Source organism: Mus musculus, chromosome 5, assembly GCF_000001635.26.
Source record: "Mus musculus strain C57BL/6J chromosome 5, GRCm38.p6 C57BL/6J".
NCBI lineage: Eukaryota > Metazoa > Chordata > Mammalia > Rodentia > Muridae > Mus > Mus musculus.
The window spans coordinates 106,451,544-106,465,835 of record NC_000071.6 but is presented as its reverse complement, the minus strand read 5'-3'; the positions used below and the strand labels follow the sequence as shown (position 1 = coordinate 106,465,835).

General features: G+C 51.3%; 1 protein-coding gene and 1 long non-coding RNA gene across 2 annotated transcripts; one reads left to right on the top strand and one right to left on the bottom strand.

Annotated features, from left to right (window-relative positions):
• Nucleotides 1–6,096: 6,096 nt before the first annotated feature.
• Gm33151 lies at nucleotides 6,097–7,244 on the bottom strand. The gene is made up of 2 exons (XR_389476.3): nucleotides 6,948–7,244; nucleotides 6,097–6,393 (listed from the first exon to the last, which is right to left on the bottom strand). It is a non-coding gene; the product is annotated as a predicted gene, 33151 (long non-coding RNA).
• A 425-nt stretch (nucleotides 7,245–7,669) lies between these two features.
• Barhl2 (BarH like homeobox 2) lies at nucleotides 7,670–13,313 on the top strand. Its single transcript, NM_001005477.1, has 3 exons — nucleotides 7,670–8,610; nucleotides 10,161–10,386; nucleotides 12,167–13,313. Exons 1-3 carry the CDS (start codon nucleotides 7,995–7,997, stop codon nucleotides 12,477–12,479), a joined length of 1,155 nt encoding a protein of 384 aa, NP_001005477.1. The 5' UTR covers nucleotides 7,670–7,994; the 3' UTR covers nucleotides 12,480–13,313.
• Nucleotides 13,314–14,292: the final 979 nt, after the last annotated feature.

The following is a 14,292-nucleotide window of genomic DNA, read 5'->3' as shown; positions in this document are numbered from 1 at the left end:
CATACGGCAGCTTTTAATAAAGGAATGTTCAGATTGTTAGATTTCAGAACAACGTGAGTTCTGTCCCCCCCCTCCACCACCACCCCGGTTCCCTAGCCAGATTCGCTTCCTCCCCCCTTTTTCCATCCAGACATACACATCACACCTCCTCCGCGCTTGTTACAAATACGTTACATTTTCAGAGTGATGTGCCCGTGGCGCCAGCGGGAGGGGCATGGGTCCGAGCCTCACATCCACTCGCCCAGGCAGGCGCCAGAGTGAACCGCCGACCTCCAAGAATAGGCCAAAAGACCCAAACCTGCCCCGCGAGGGCTTTCTTTACACTTCCACCATCAAATCTCAGAATAAAGACTCATTGAAAACGGGGGTGGGGTGTCTCATGAGTTTCGGGCTAGAAAGAGGCAGGTTCCCCCAACTCGAAGGAATCAGTTTAAGAGTATTTTAATTCTTACACCCAGGCACTCCCAAACATTAAAACCCCAACCAATTGAAAATACACATACAAATGGAGGAAGGGAAACAGAAATCAATGACGAGAGTTCAAAGCGCTAGGCCGGGGGAGGAGGCTGCTTGGTGCTAGGCTCAGGGCCCAGCGCGCGGCTTGAGGTCCGATCGAACGCGTGGAGAGGTTGGTGCCACCCGGCAGACATCCAGGCGTGTGTGTGTGTGTGTGTGTGTGTGTGTGTGTGTGTGTGTGTGTTGGGGGAGGAGGCTTCACACCCTAATCCAGCCGGGCTCCTTGAGGATCTCCCCTCCCCTGCCTGCCAGCCCCCCATCCTCAGAGAGAAAAATGTGAGTGTGGGCACATTACGCACCATTAGGGAGACACTACGGTTTTAATGTGGCCTAATTAGTGCCGCTAACCGAGCAAATATTATTATATTGAATAATGGTAATACGATGAAAATATTAATGCTTTTGAACTTTGCACAGGGGAGCCGTTCTTCCGGTTCTCCCGGGACACCCAGAGCAAGCTCAGATCCAACAGCAGATGCGATCAGGCTCACCTCCGGGAGAAAGGCGAACCCAAGGCCAGATCAGACATCCATGTGTCATTTCAAGCATGATCACGTAAGCCAATCCTTGGGCAATGCTACACACCACCCACCACTCCAAAAACTCTCTTCCAAATGTGACCGCCCCCCCCCCCCACCGTCCCCAAATGAAGCTAACAAGAAGCAAATCACGCTGAAGTCCACTCGGGTCTCTTTTTACTGTGCCCCTTTCTGTAATTCTGGAATGTTACAGTGAGTGAGCCCGACGTTCAGTCTAAACACAAACTGCCAGGCAGGTGGAGTTGGGGAGGACGAAGGAGGGCGGGGACTGCTTAATTAGCATGTAAATTCACAGTCCCCCTCTTACTACCAAAGATTTTTCTCTTGGGATTATGGTGGGGGGGAAAAAAACGGGCAATAAACAATTAGAAAATGCGGAAGGCTCCTCAAAATAAGGATTCTAAATCTTAATTTTTACGAGATTGTGGGGCCTGACCACAGAGAAGCTAAATGGGAGCCGCGCACAGGCAGGCTAGGGTGTGTGTTTTAGACCATCACTGTCCGTTACTCTTCCCTCCCGCAACACTCACCCTTTCTTATGGAGCTCCCAGGAGGTGGCTGTGTCTTGATCTTAAAACAGGTCCTCTCTTTCCTATTTTTTGGGCCACACCAGGGGAAAGTCCTGGGAATTTTCATCTTGGGGTGGTGGGTCGGCTGGGGGAATGGGACTGCGGGATCCTGGACCGAGAGCGCCCCCTCTCAGGCCGAATTGCCTCGTTCCACTGCTGGCGGCCCCCCTACTTGCTGGCAGGTAGGAGAAGAGCTCTTTCCCAGACAAACTTGGTGTTTCTGCAGTGGAAACGTTGCTTTCCTATGCAACCAATCCCTTACTCCCAAGAGAGAGCGATTGTACTACAAACGGCCCTCTAGACTTGTCCAGTCCCTACGGTCCCGGGGCACGGCAGGCGGTTCCACAGGCGTTAAGCCGAGACCTGGAGAGCTTTGCTGTCCGCTGTCTGGTAGTAGAGCAGACAGTTTCCCACCCGCAGTGCGAGATCTGGGAACCCAGCCCCGCCTGCGCCAAGGCTGGGGACTGGGCGTGGAGCTTCCAATTTGTTCCAGTGATGGCTCTTACTTAATAAGGCGATTGATTAGCGCTCAAAGTGCCGTTTTAATTAGCCGCTTGTTAATTAACATCGTAAATGAATTTCTCCTTCTCTGATTGGCATTCCCCCCACCCCCACCCCCGGATTCCTTCGTTGCAGCCTCTCTAGTGCCTTTAACCTCAGGAACTGATATCAGAATCATTTCATAGATGGCAGGGTCCCTTTATTTGTGTGTCACATAGCGGATTTTAAAACTTGTCCAGGATTTGCTTAGTGGACAATGGCTCAATTTAGAGTGAAATTTCTCCCCACGACCCCCTAGTTTGACCCCCCCCACACTCTTTCACGTTGTCACCCTTTCTTCCTTCGCCCTTGAATTTGAAGCCCAGTTTTCTTAGACCTGCTAAGATCATCTAGTTTTCCAGAATTTGCCAATCTAAAAGGCGAAGAAAAAGCTGGAGCGAGAGCGGGGGTGGGGGGTGGAGGTGGGGTGGCGGGGAGGGGTACAACTGTGTTCTTTTGGAAGAGTTGCTGCTGAAAAATGTGTGCCCTGTCACACTTTCTGAGCTGCAGGTATGAGGTTGTATGTAGTTGCACCTCCTCTGTCTGCATTCAGGAGAGATCTCTTGAGTCACCGTATACCCCACTGACTGTAGCCCAGTCTTGGTCGATTTGTGGGTGGTTTTGCACCACCTTAGCTTTAGCTATCATATAAATCTTTCTGTATCCCACTACTTGGGATACATCCCAGGGACTGCTGAACCAAACGCCTTTGCCCTGGGTGAGACTTCCTGGGTGAGACTACAGTGGTACCAAGCTCATTGCGACAATTCCCAGAACACAAAAGCACCTGTCGAGGAATGCACATTCAGTAATAATGATTAACCAATACGTGGATAGGATGAATGAGGGGAAAGAGTAAAATGAATGGATGGTGGCTACTGCCCACGGCTGAAAATATTGGCCCACAGTGGTGGTAGTGGGGGTTGGGGGCTAAATGCTTTACCAGGAACACTAGAAGCTGGCAGAATAGGCCCAACTCTCTCCTTCAGTCTCACCTCTACCAGTCAGTGTTCCTTCTAAGTGCCCCTTGACCACAAAACTATTTCCCCAGTACATGCATAAGTTTCTTTCCCAACTTACCAGCTTTAATATTTTGGTAAAGTGATAACTTCTGCAAATTTTAGGATGCCAGAATTATCTCTCAAAACTTTCAGGCTCATGGGTTACAGTTTTGGTTACTGTTTTAACTCTTTTCTGTCAGAATAATTTTGTTGCTTTTTTTCTCTTTGTCTCGTTGCTCCCAATTGCCACTCTCTCGGTTTCAGTCTAAGGACCAGACTGAAGAACAGACTCTGTTTCCTTATTTTCATCTTTCTCTCTCTCTCTCCCTCTCCCTCTCTTTAATAGATCATTTTTCTAAGTAGATATACACCAGTATCTAAAGAAGTTGGGAATGTATAAATAGCTGTAAAAAGAGAAAGGAACCTTCCAGGAGAGCCCAAGCATGAGATTGCAAGGTCATACCACGTTTCTGAATCAGCCTTGATCATGGAGAGCCTATTTGTGTATCTTGCATCTTTTATAGAAAGAAACAATAGCAAGGTACATGGGTTTGGGGTTCTTGGCGCCGCCCAGTGGAGAGAGGCGCCTTTGCATCCCATTTCTGTCAGCTGGCCCTGTCATAGAGATTCTTTAAAGGCTCACAGGACAGGAAACAACAGTTTCAAGTTCATCATAATTTGTTGGCAAATTTCATCAAAATTAAAATCCATTAAAAAAATCTGATGTTCCAGTTTAAAATAATCTCAAAGTTAGACAGTAAAGGTGGGTGGTGGAAGATGTCCTGCACACAAAACTCATGTTTTGTGTTTGGATCTTTCTTTGGGGTCAGAAGGGTAGAGATCTTTTCTGTTCGTTGGTATTGATGTGTCTTGCACTATCAGGAATGAAATTGGTTCGCTGTGATTCACAGTTAGCAAATAAACTGCTTTCTGAGCAGCAGCAGCAGCAACAGCAACAACAACAACAACAAAAACCCTCTCCCAATTTAAGAATTTTCTTTCAAAGAAAGCAAAGGAAGAAAGACAATGAGGGTCTGGAGTTGGAAGATTCTTTGTAGATTTATGTTAGTTTAGCATATGATGTACTTAAAATTCAGCCAATGCACCATATCTATTTGCTTGAAAACAAGAGAAATAAACCTGTTTCCCCACCAGACGGTCTCTCTGTAGCCCTGGCTGTCCTGGAACTCACTGTGTAGATCAGGCTGGCCTAGAGCTTAGAGGTTTGCCTCTGCCTCCAGAGTACTAGGGATAAAGGCATGCATCACCACGCCCCCCCCCCGATGAATTTTGATTCATTTTTAAAGATGAAAAGCGAGTGCTTTTTTTGTATGCCAGAAAATGACTTTTTAGGTATACATTGCATATACCCTATAGGAAAATGATAACAAAACAGATATGTATCTGGGGTAGGGAAGAACCGAGAAAAGTTAACCATAGCTCTGGGGGATTTGTCATTAAGATTGTCCCCTTTGATTTTTGAGGACATTCCTCGCATTCCCTGGGATCCCAATCAGTGGCTCATATTCTCTTCACCACAATTGCTTCTGAAGACTAAGAGCTAACCTCTCCAACCCTAGAAAATTTGGTATTGACTTTTCTTTAAAAATATAATCGGAAACATTCACAGGGTTGGGGGCCTACTGAGTTTGCTTTGGAGTTTCATGGATCCCCATCCCCTGAGCGCGCGCGTACACACACACACACACACACACACACACACACACACACACACACAGAGGCCCTCTTTTCCTTTCTCTTCACATTCCATCTTTTCTTAGGTCATATCCCCATCGCCTCCCTGCCAATGTTGCGAATTATTCCAAGAAAAACACCCTGCCGACCTGCCCCGCACAAGCTGTGCCGTCAGCCTTTGAGCTCTTGAGTCGTTGTGGGCGTTGGAACAAAACAAAAACAGGCTTAAATGAATTATTTATCAAGGTCGAGAATAATTGATTTGTGCAGGGCCGTCAGTACTGGATTTTAAATGTTTCTTCCCCTTCCTCGCTTTCGAAAGCTGGCTGTGAATTGGGGCCCCCAGCTCGAGGAGCGCTTCATTTGGATTGTTTTGGGGGTGATGGAAACTCTAATCGATAACGGACCAGGAAGGAAGAGTAGCGTTTGCCGCACTCCAGGCACCCTTCCGCCCTTTCCGCAGGGGTCATCTGTGCCAGGGGCTCAGGGTGCCAACAATGTCTATCCGGGGCTTGGGAGTCTGAGATCAGTTGCCTCAGTAAAATCAGACCCCAGCCCGTGGTCGCAAGCTCTGAAGGGAAGACCAAGGCCTAACCTGGGAGGGTCTGCAGGGCTAGCACCCAGTTCTGGCGCCAAAGACTACTACTGTCTAAAGACTCTGAGGCGGCAGCCTAGACAGGCCCGTCGCCACCCGCGGGGGCGAGCCACGTGGCTATAGAGGGTTTCCTGGATCCCTCAGGCCACCAGCGTCTGCCTGCAGCACGTCTTGGCTTCGGCTCACCAACCGTAGTTCCGTGATAAATAAATGTCTGCTCGCCTAAGAAAGGAGAGTGCTATCTAGATGGTCTTGGTAGCCTCAGTACCTTTTCAGAGACAGGGGGACGATAAGTGACACCATGACGGTAGGAAACAGCTCAACACACTCTTGAAATAACGCGGGAGACACCCCCACCCCAACCCGGACCAAAGATCTAGATGTCCTTAGGATGAATCACCACCATCTTCCAGATCTGGGACTCACCCCGGAGGAAGGAAGATCTCAGGAGGTCATATGCCTCCGGGATACCTCTCAAGAGGGTCCTCAACCAGACAAGAAAAGAAAAGAAAAGAAAAGAAAAGAAAAGAAAAGAAAAGAAAAGAAAAGAAAAGAAAAGCAAGGCGACGTCCATAATCGCCACTAAACCCTGTCCTTTACTGACATCATTCTATACGGTCACGGAAACGATGCCAACCACGCAGATTCATAAGGTTCTTAAAAATGGTAATTTGGAGTAAAATGTAACTCAAAGAACTTTGAATCATTCATTAGCACCTTATAATTACTCTGCTAATTAGGTTGACACGGCACTTAATCAGGAGTAATACGCCGGCTTGTCACTGGCGCTTCCCATTACTCTGACATTCAACAAGAGACAGGTTGGAGACGTCCTGAAGAAAGAATGCAAGTTGATACCCTCCGACAAGGCGGCGTCACAGTCGCGTTCCAGGTCCCAAATGGATCGGCGGTGACTGTTTCCTTTCCAAAACCAAGGCCTGCCACAGTGGGGAGGGGATGGAAGCATTGGAGGGAGGAGCTGCGGGAGCTCAGGCTGCGGACCAGCCACCCAGTTCCCGCGGCCCCACAGCAGCCTGATGCCGCAGGGAACCACAGCTGCCCGCGCCGCTGGAGAACGCCTCGCCCGGGGTTTTTCCCGGTTCGGGAGAAAGTGCTTGGCCCGGCATTTCTTCCAGCACAGGCTCTGACTGGAGACAAAGCGGGATTTGGAGCCAAAGGCCCGATCCTTCCCGACAGGGGGGTCAAAGATGTAGCCCCCCAGCTCAGTGCCTCTCCTGGATCTGCTACCCGGTTGGACCGAGCTGGAGCGCACCGGCTCCTGTGGGGAGAGTAGAGCTCAGACGTTGCAGGCCCACGCGGAGCTCTGGCTCTGGTGTCACACACTTCCCCGTGGGGTCCCTCAGCACCTCTATCCCCTGCTCCTCGTGTTTCCGCTCTGCTCAAGCGTGCTTGGGAACCGTGCGAGCGGGGCTGCGCTGCAGGCCACCGGGAGCCGCAGGATCCTTTTGCCCTTCGCGGCCTCTCCACTCACCCTCCAATCTGACTTAGCACGGGCACATCTAACGATCCGTACTGCTTCCCCGCTTCCCGCCCGGGGGCTCCCTTCTCCAGTGCCCTTCTGGTCTCTCCCCATCTCCCTGGCCGGGTACTCGTTACAGTGGGTACCACTTGGACCCCTGGAGTAGGCGTTGGGCTCAGGGCTGCGGGCGCACCGAGGTTCGGTTCTCAAAAGAGCAGCGGGGTTCGAGGCGCGCTGCTGACGGGCTGGCCAGGAGCGCGCCCATTGGCTCCCGGCACGCCGGCGTCGCTGGCTGGCGCGCAGCGGCCAATGGGGCGCGGGGCCCGGGCGGCGGGGGCGCGGGCGGGGAGCGGCGGCGGGGGCCGTGACGTCACGGGAGGGGGTCGGCGCCGCCCGCGAGCCCGCGGATGACAAGCCAACGCGCGGGGCAGCGGCGGGAGTCGCCGGGCGCCGCCTGTCCGCGGTCTCCTGCGCCCGCGCTTGCTCCTTCGCTGCTTCTCCTCCTCCCGGGGCGGCGGCGGCCGCGTTCGCTCCGCAACTTTCCAACAAAGTTCAGAAACTCGGCTCCGGGACTGCCGGGTCACGCACGGCGGTCACCTCCGGGACCGCCCGGCCTTAGCGGTCGCTGCACCTGCTCCGGCCGCCGCCGCCGCCGCCCGGGATCGGGCAGTGGGCAGACCCAGGCGGCGGCGGTGGCGGTGCAGGTGGCGGCGGCGGGGTTGCTCCAGCGGCCAGCATCTTAGTCTCGGTGCTGCTCTCCGCTGCCACCGCCCACGTGCGCGGTGGTCCAGCGGAGCGGAGCACACCTTCCCGCTTGTGGCATTTGGGGGCTTTCCCCTCAAATTTTTTTCTCTTTACTTTTTGTATAAGGGGGAAAAGTTGAGTCGAAAGTGCCCACCAATTGTCACCTCCCATTATCCTTCATTCCCTCCCCACTTTTTTTTTTTTTTAAAGCAGTGTCAACGCTTTTTAGTGTCTATTTTGTTTTACGATCGGTAGTTTCCCTTGCTTGGTCCCGGCGGCGGCTGATCCGCGGAGTAGCGTGGACCTCATGTAGAAATGACAGCAATGGAAGGGGCCAGCGGGTCGAGTTTTGGAATAGACACTATTTTGTCCGGTGCCGGTTCCGGGAGCCCCGGCATGATGAACGGGGATTTCCGATCGCTCGGTGAAGCGAGGACAACGGATTTTAGGAGCCAGGCCACCCCGTCACCCTGTTCGGAGATTGATACCGTGGGAACGGCGCCCTCTTCACCGATCTCGGTCACCCTGGAACCCCCGGAGCCGCATCTTGTGACAGACGGACCCCAGCATCACCATCACCTCCACCACAGCCAACAGCCGCCGCCACCATCCGCGGTCCCCGCGCAAAGTTTGCAGCCTTCGCCCCAACAGCAACCGCCGCCGCAGCCGCAGTCAGCAGCCCAGCAGCTGGGCTCGGCCGCCGCGGCCCCCAGGACTTCCACCTCTTCCTTTTTAATTAAGGACATCTTGGGAGACAGCAAACCCCTGGCGGCTTGTGCACCCTACAGCACCAGCGTTTCTTCTCCTCATCACACCCCGAAGCAGGAGAGCAACGCGGCACACGAGAGCTTCAGGCCAAAGCTTGAGCAGGAGGACGGCAAAACCAAGCTGGACAAGAGAGAAGACCCCCAGAGCGACATCAAATGCCACGGTGAGTTGCGCCGGAGCTGCCCGGGTCACTTGAGTGACCGCCGAAGGAGAGGGGCCTAGGCGTGCGATTTAGCGACGCACCTTAAGTTCTGTTGGTTACATTTCTGCCCCACAACCTTTGCGGCCATCCGGCTCCGTTCTTTGTTTTACTTAATTTTAAATGTGCTGGAGGAAGGTGGTAACTGAAGAGATAGGATGGGAGACACTTTTCGTTGAAAACAGAGGCTTACTTGGGATTTTTTTTTTTTCTTCTTTTAGCTGAGACCTTGGGAATGGGAGTGGGAAGGGGTGGAGAGAAGCTGGTAGCCAGTTGTGGTTGTCTAGGTCTGTGATCACAACTTGATGTTTATTTTTGAATGCAATACCACCCCAGTATTTTCCAAATGCCCCCTCCATGTTTTCTAAATGCCGTCACAGGAATTGTCTGATTTAATGTTAGAAAAATTTCCAACATTATTACAGGAGCAATTCATTTTTACTAATTGATGATTAATACAGAAAACAAATCATAGCCTGTTTTTTAAGAACACCCTTCTCACCGATACCCCTCTTCTGGCCCTTTCCAATAACAAATATTTGTGAAAACTAAATTTTATGGAATTTGTTTTTGTAAAATCAAGACAACAATGGAAATTTATCTTTTAATACCCTATTTTCGTCTTGGGCAATTTCAATTTCATAAGTAACTGTTCTTGTCTTTGCATTGCAAAAGATTTTAAAACACCAGGGAGATTTCCCCCATCTTTAGTGGTATTATTATTATTATTATTATTATTATTAATGCTTAATTTTTCTCTGGTAAGGATTGCAATCTAGAAGGTTCCTACCTTCTAGGACATGGGCTCTTCATTTTACTGTTTATAGCATTAGCATAATAGTGCCCCAAACAGATGTACAGTCTGGTCTGGCGATTTCTCGTTCACCAACCTCCCCAGTGGGTCAATTAGAGAGATTATTGTTCTTCCTGCAGGGAAGATCAAGGAGTACTGCACAAACCGGTACAAACGGAGAGGGATTGACATATCGATTTCCTAGCATTTCAGCAAAAAACCAAACTTGACAAATAGAATCCGGAAATTTCTGTGCTGTCACCTGGATGGGCTCAAGTGTTTTTTGAGCTCAGTTCAGTGACACATTCTCTCTGAAGCTTGGAAGGGACCCGATACAGAGGAGGTCTGCAGAAGGTTTGAGTCTTAACATTTTCCAAATGCATCTGAAAAGAAACAAAGGCATCTAAGTTCCAGCTAGCAGGAAAAATATTAGAGCAACGTCCTGAAGTCTGCCTGTCTTGAAAACAGAGTAGAAAGACTTTGGAGAGTGCCTTACAAAGAACATCCCTTTGAAAACAACAAAGAGGAGCATAACATAACCTCCTCTCAGACCAAAGAGAACTAGAAACAGGAGACCACAGACACTTAAACTCTCTCAGGCCTCTCTGCTCTCCAAGGCCCAGGAAAGGGTGTGGGGGTGTGGAGGTGTGTGCCAGGTGGACACTCCTCTCTTCCTCGGTTCAGGCTGATTTACAGAACCCTGTCACTGTTTCTACCCTAGGAACAAAGGAGGAAGGAGACCGGGAGATTACAAGTAGCCGAGAGAGTCCCCCCGTGAGAGCCAAGAAACCTCGAAAGGCCAGGACAGCTTTCTCAGACCACCAGCTCAACCAGCTGGAGCGTAGCTTTGAGCGGCAGAAGTACCTAAGTGTCCAGGACCGAATGGACCTGGCGGCCGCACTCAACCTCACTGACACCCAAGTCAAGACCTGGTACCAGAACCGAAGGTGAGGAGAGCCACTGGGTCCCTGCAGGCCAGGCCGGTACCATCTTCTCTCCTGGAGATGCGGGACAGAGAGTCACAGGGTCTGTAGTGGGTATTCTTGGGGCAGAGGTTAGGCACACATCCAAATGGGAGTGACTGAGGACACCGGGAGTTTGAACACTTTTGTGCTCTAAATGTCTTAACATTTGGTTCTCTCTCCCTGCCCCCCAGAAACTCGAGGCACCACAGTTTCCCTCATTTTGTCCTCAAGTCAAGCCGCACTCAGGTTGAAATATCTGTGTAACTGACACCCAGGAGGAATCTGTGTGCGCAGAGTACCCTTAGAACTGCCACAAGCTGGCTCCAAATATCTGTGTCAAGCAACATGGCCTAGCTATTGAGATCTTCACAGAGCTGTCCCACCAGCCTTGGCTTAAATGTTAGGCAGTTGGGAAAGCCAAAGTCCAAGCCTTGGTTGCCATAACATGGAAGATCAGGGAAACCCATCTGGATTAGAGCTGGACTGGAGGCCATGGGCTGGAGAATCAGGCAGCTGCTTGAGCATCTACTCAACAGTGTGCGTGGGGGAAGGGGAGGGAATTGTCTGTCCCCATGTCCTGGCTGTTTCTGCAGTCTCATAAAGAGGAAGGGTGGGGAGGGGACACAAACCCTGTCCCATGTGACTGATTAAAAAAAGACATTAAGAAAGTGTCTGGCCTCACCCTGGTGGCTAGGGACAGACTTGGGCAGTAGGAGTTGAGGTTATGTCCTGTTTCCACACCTGGTGCTAAACTCTCTAGGCTCAATTCTCTGCCCCCTCTGTCGTTTGTGTCCTAATCGTTCATAAGTGGGGTTGGAAATGCCCGTCCAGTTGTCATCTTACCATAATTTTCTGTCTCATTACATACGGTTTCAGCCACCCTAATTCTGTCGGAGAACATTAGTGTCATCTGTAGCCAATTTAAAACCGGCGACATGTTTATTAATTTGGCTAGAGCTGCTGGGTATGGATGCTCCACCAGGCTTGCCTTCCTAGGGCATTCGAGTAAAGTCCTCTCTCCCAGCTTGGTGCAGTGGGAAGAGAGGAGACCCCCTCCCCCCAAAAAAAATGGATCACAGGGTTTAAGCACTACTTTCTCTTTTAAGGAGAGAATATCTTGAGACCCATTTCCTTCCACCTAGAATGGTCGGAGGTACCGCTCCCTAGGGAGAGCTCACTCTCAAACGAATTCCAGTTTGAACCTCGTCGCCCTTCTTCCCTAAGCCTGTAATGCCTGGTCAGACTTAGGGAGGAACTGTCCCGGCAGCCATGGAGAGTGCAAACCCGGAGTGTCAGCCGCCCTTTGTTTCTGGTTTTGGTTTCCTTGGGTGTGATGGGGGGAGGGGCCGAGATCCAACCTTTCTGAGATTTCTGGTCAGAGAAGATTGGAGGAGAATTGGGGGACCAAGGGAAGAAGGCTGGTGAAAAGATGGGATTTCATTTGGCCTCCGGGAAAGTTGCAGGATATAGTTAAATCGTGGGGCAGACTGTAGGGCAGAGGGCCAGAGAAGGCAGTGAAGCTTGTACGACTCCATCTGCGAGTGTCCCCACGTAGAAGACGTAGTTTGAAGAACTGATTTTGGGCCTGGGCCGTCCTGAGAGCGCGTGGGTGAAGCAGAGTGGGGGTGGGGGCAGGAGAGGTGTATTTGAGGTTCCCCAGGCCTTCCTGAAGTAGGGAGGATAGGGGAGAGCGGGGAGCGGCGGGCGCGGTCCCGGGACCATCCTCCGCAGCCGCCACCCGCGCCCACCCGATTTCTTTCAGAACCAAGTGGAAGCGGCAGACTGCAGTGGGCCTGGAGCTGCTAGCCGAGGCCGGGAACTACTCCGCGCTGCAGAGGATGTTTCCGTCGCCTTATTTCTATCACCCAAGCCTGCTGGGGAGCATGGACAGCACCACGGCGGCGGCGGCGGCCGCGGCCATGTACAGCAGCATGTACCGAACTCCTCCAGCACCTCATCCGCAGCTGCAGCGGCCGCTGGTACCCCGCGTGCTCATCCACGGCCTGGGGCCTGGGGGACAGCCGGCCCTCAACCCTTTGTCCAACCCCATCCCAGGCACCCCGCATCCCCGGTGAGGAAGGAGGGACAGGAGGGACAGTGCCACAGCCCTCCAGGTTCCCACCTCACCCCGGACGGCTGCCCCGCCTCTTCCCGCACCAAACCAACTGGAATAGAGGCAGAGGAGTAAAAGGGGGAGCTCACCGGTGGGCTGGGGTCCCCAAGGACCAGCCAGCTCTCAGATCTCCATCTGCCCACTCAGAGGCAGGGCTGCAAAGCTCCCCGAGTGTGACTGGAGAAAATACTGAAAAGTGCAACCAGTAAGTGAAAACACCCATCCACCCACACATACACACACACACACACACACACACACACACACACACACACACACACACACACACACAAAACGAACCCTCGAGTTCTTTCTTTCTTTCTTTTTTTTTTCTTTTAAACAAAATGACTTTAGGGACATGCAGCAGGGAGGGAGGGGGGAGGGCAAAGAGGGGAGAGACTGGATGGAGAGGAGCCTTCGGGCAGAGAGAATTGTTACTGGACAGAAGCCTGAAGTTCACCCCCAGGCAGAAGGTGGTACCCTGGACATCCAGTCTGCCTCAGAGCAGAGGAGGGTGATGGAGAACTTTGCACTGATTTTTCATGAGCTTTTTTTTTTTCTTTTGGAAAAGTGGCATGCTACATAATATGAAAAAAATGTACATTTGAAAGACTGAGCGATGAGTGATATATCATATTTATTATATGTTGTCCAAAAAAGAGTCACTTATATACGTCAGTAATAACATGACTTTTCTTTTCATGTCTTTTTGATTCAGTAAAATAAATGCTTAGACAAAAGTATAGATTTTTTGTGATTGAAAATTACAAAAATAAAGTTTATCTTTTTTTAACAAGCAATGAAATCCCAGGGAGCTGATTTTACTTAAAAAAATAATAAAAAAGAAACACGCACCGATTATGAAATGCGTGACCTGGGCACATAAACTATCACTTCAGTAGTAGTGTACAAAATCTGTTCAGACCTAGGTCTGTCTGGCTTGTAATCAGACCGCTCCATTCCAGGTGCCCGCCTCTTCTGAACCACGTAGACTACGTAGGTGTCTTTTTAAAAGGATGGTTTAAAGGATAAACACTTGTTTGTGGACTGTTGTGCTAAGTAGGCACCTGACTTTCCCTGCTGCTCCCGCTTAGTTGTGTAGGTTTTGCGGTGTGTATGTATTCTTCTGTGTGCCCCTCCCCTTCTAGAGCTCTTCCTGGGGCTGAGTGTGTCCCCAAGCCCTGGCCAGCGAAGCCAGCAGGAGCTGGGCGGCAGGCGGACACTAGGCCGGCCTTGCAGCTGTTCAGCCGCCTGCGGCTGGGCGCCCTCACTGCCGGACAGCCTGCGAGCGGGAGGCTGTGGGCCGAGCAATTAGGAATCCCCGGGGGACGCCGAGTGCCCTGCTAACAAACCCTTGTCGCCGCTTTGATCCTTGCCTTCTTAGTTCCCAACTGCGACCTTCTAGCCTCCCCAGCCCCTCACCTAGTCGCTCGCCCTAATGAGTTGTGCTTGGATCCGCGAAGCGGGAGCACAACGTCAAACTCTAGTTGAGACAAGCTTGCCAAGCCTTTTATCAGTGCTTCTGGAAGTGCTGGCGCCCAAAACGAAAGACCCTGCCCAGCTTGTAGAGGAAGCCCGCAAGGCTGTGTGTGTGTGTGTGTGTGTGTGTGTGTGTGTGTGTGTGTGTGTACCAGAGCCATGGCTTGATTTTGGGCTGCAGGTGCCCAGGGCGAGGCTGCTATTTATTAAATCTAGCATTAAGGATTGTTTTAAGAAAAACTGTAGGGCTGAGAGATGGACCGGAGGAACACAGCTACAGAGCTATTCAGGTTCCT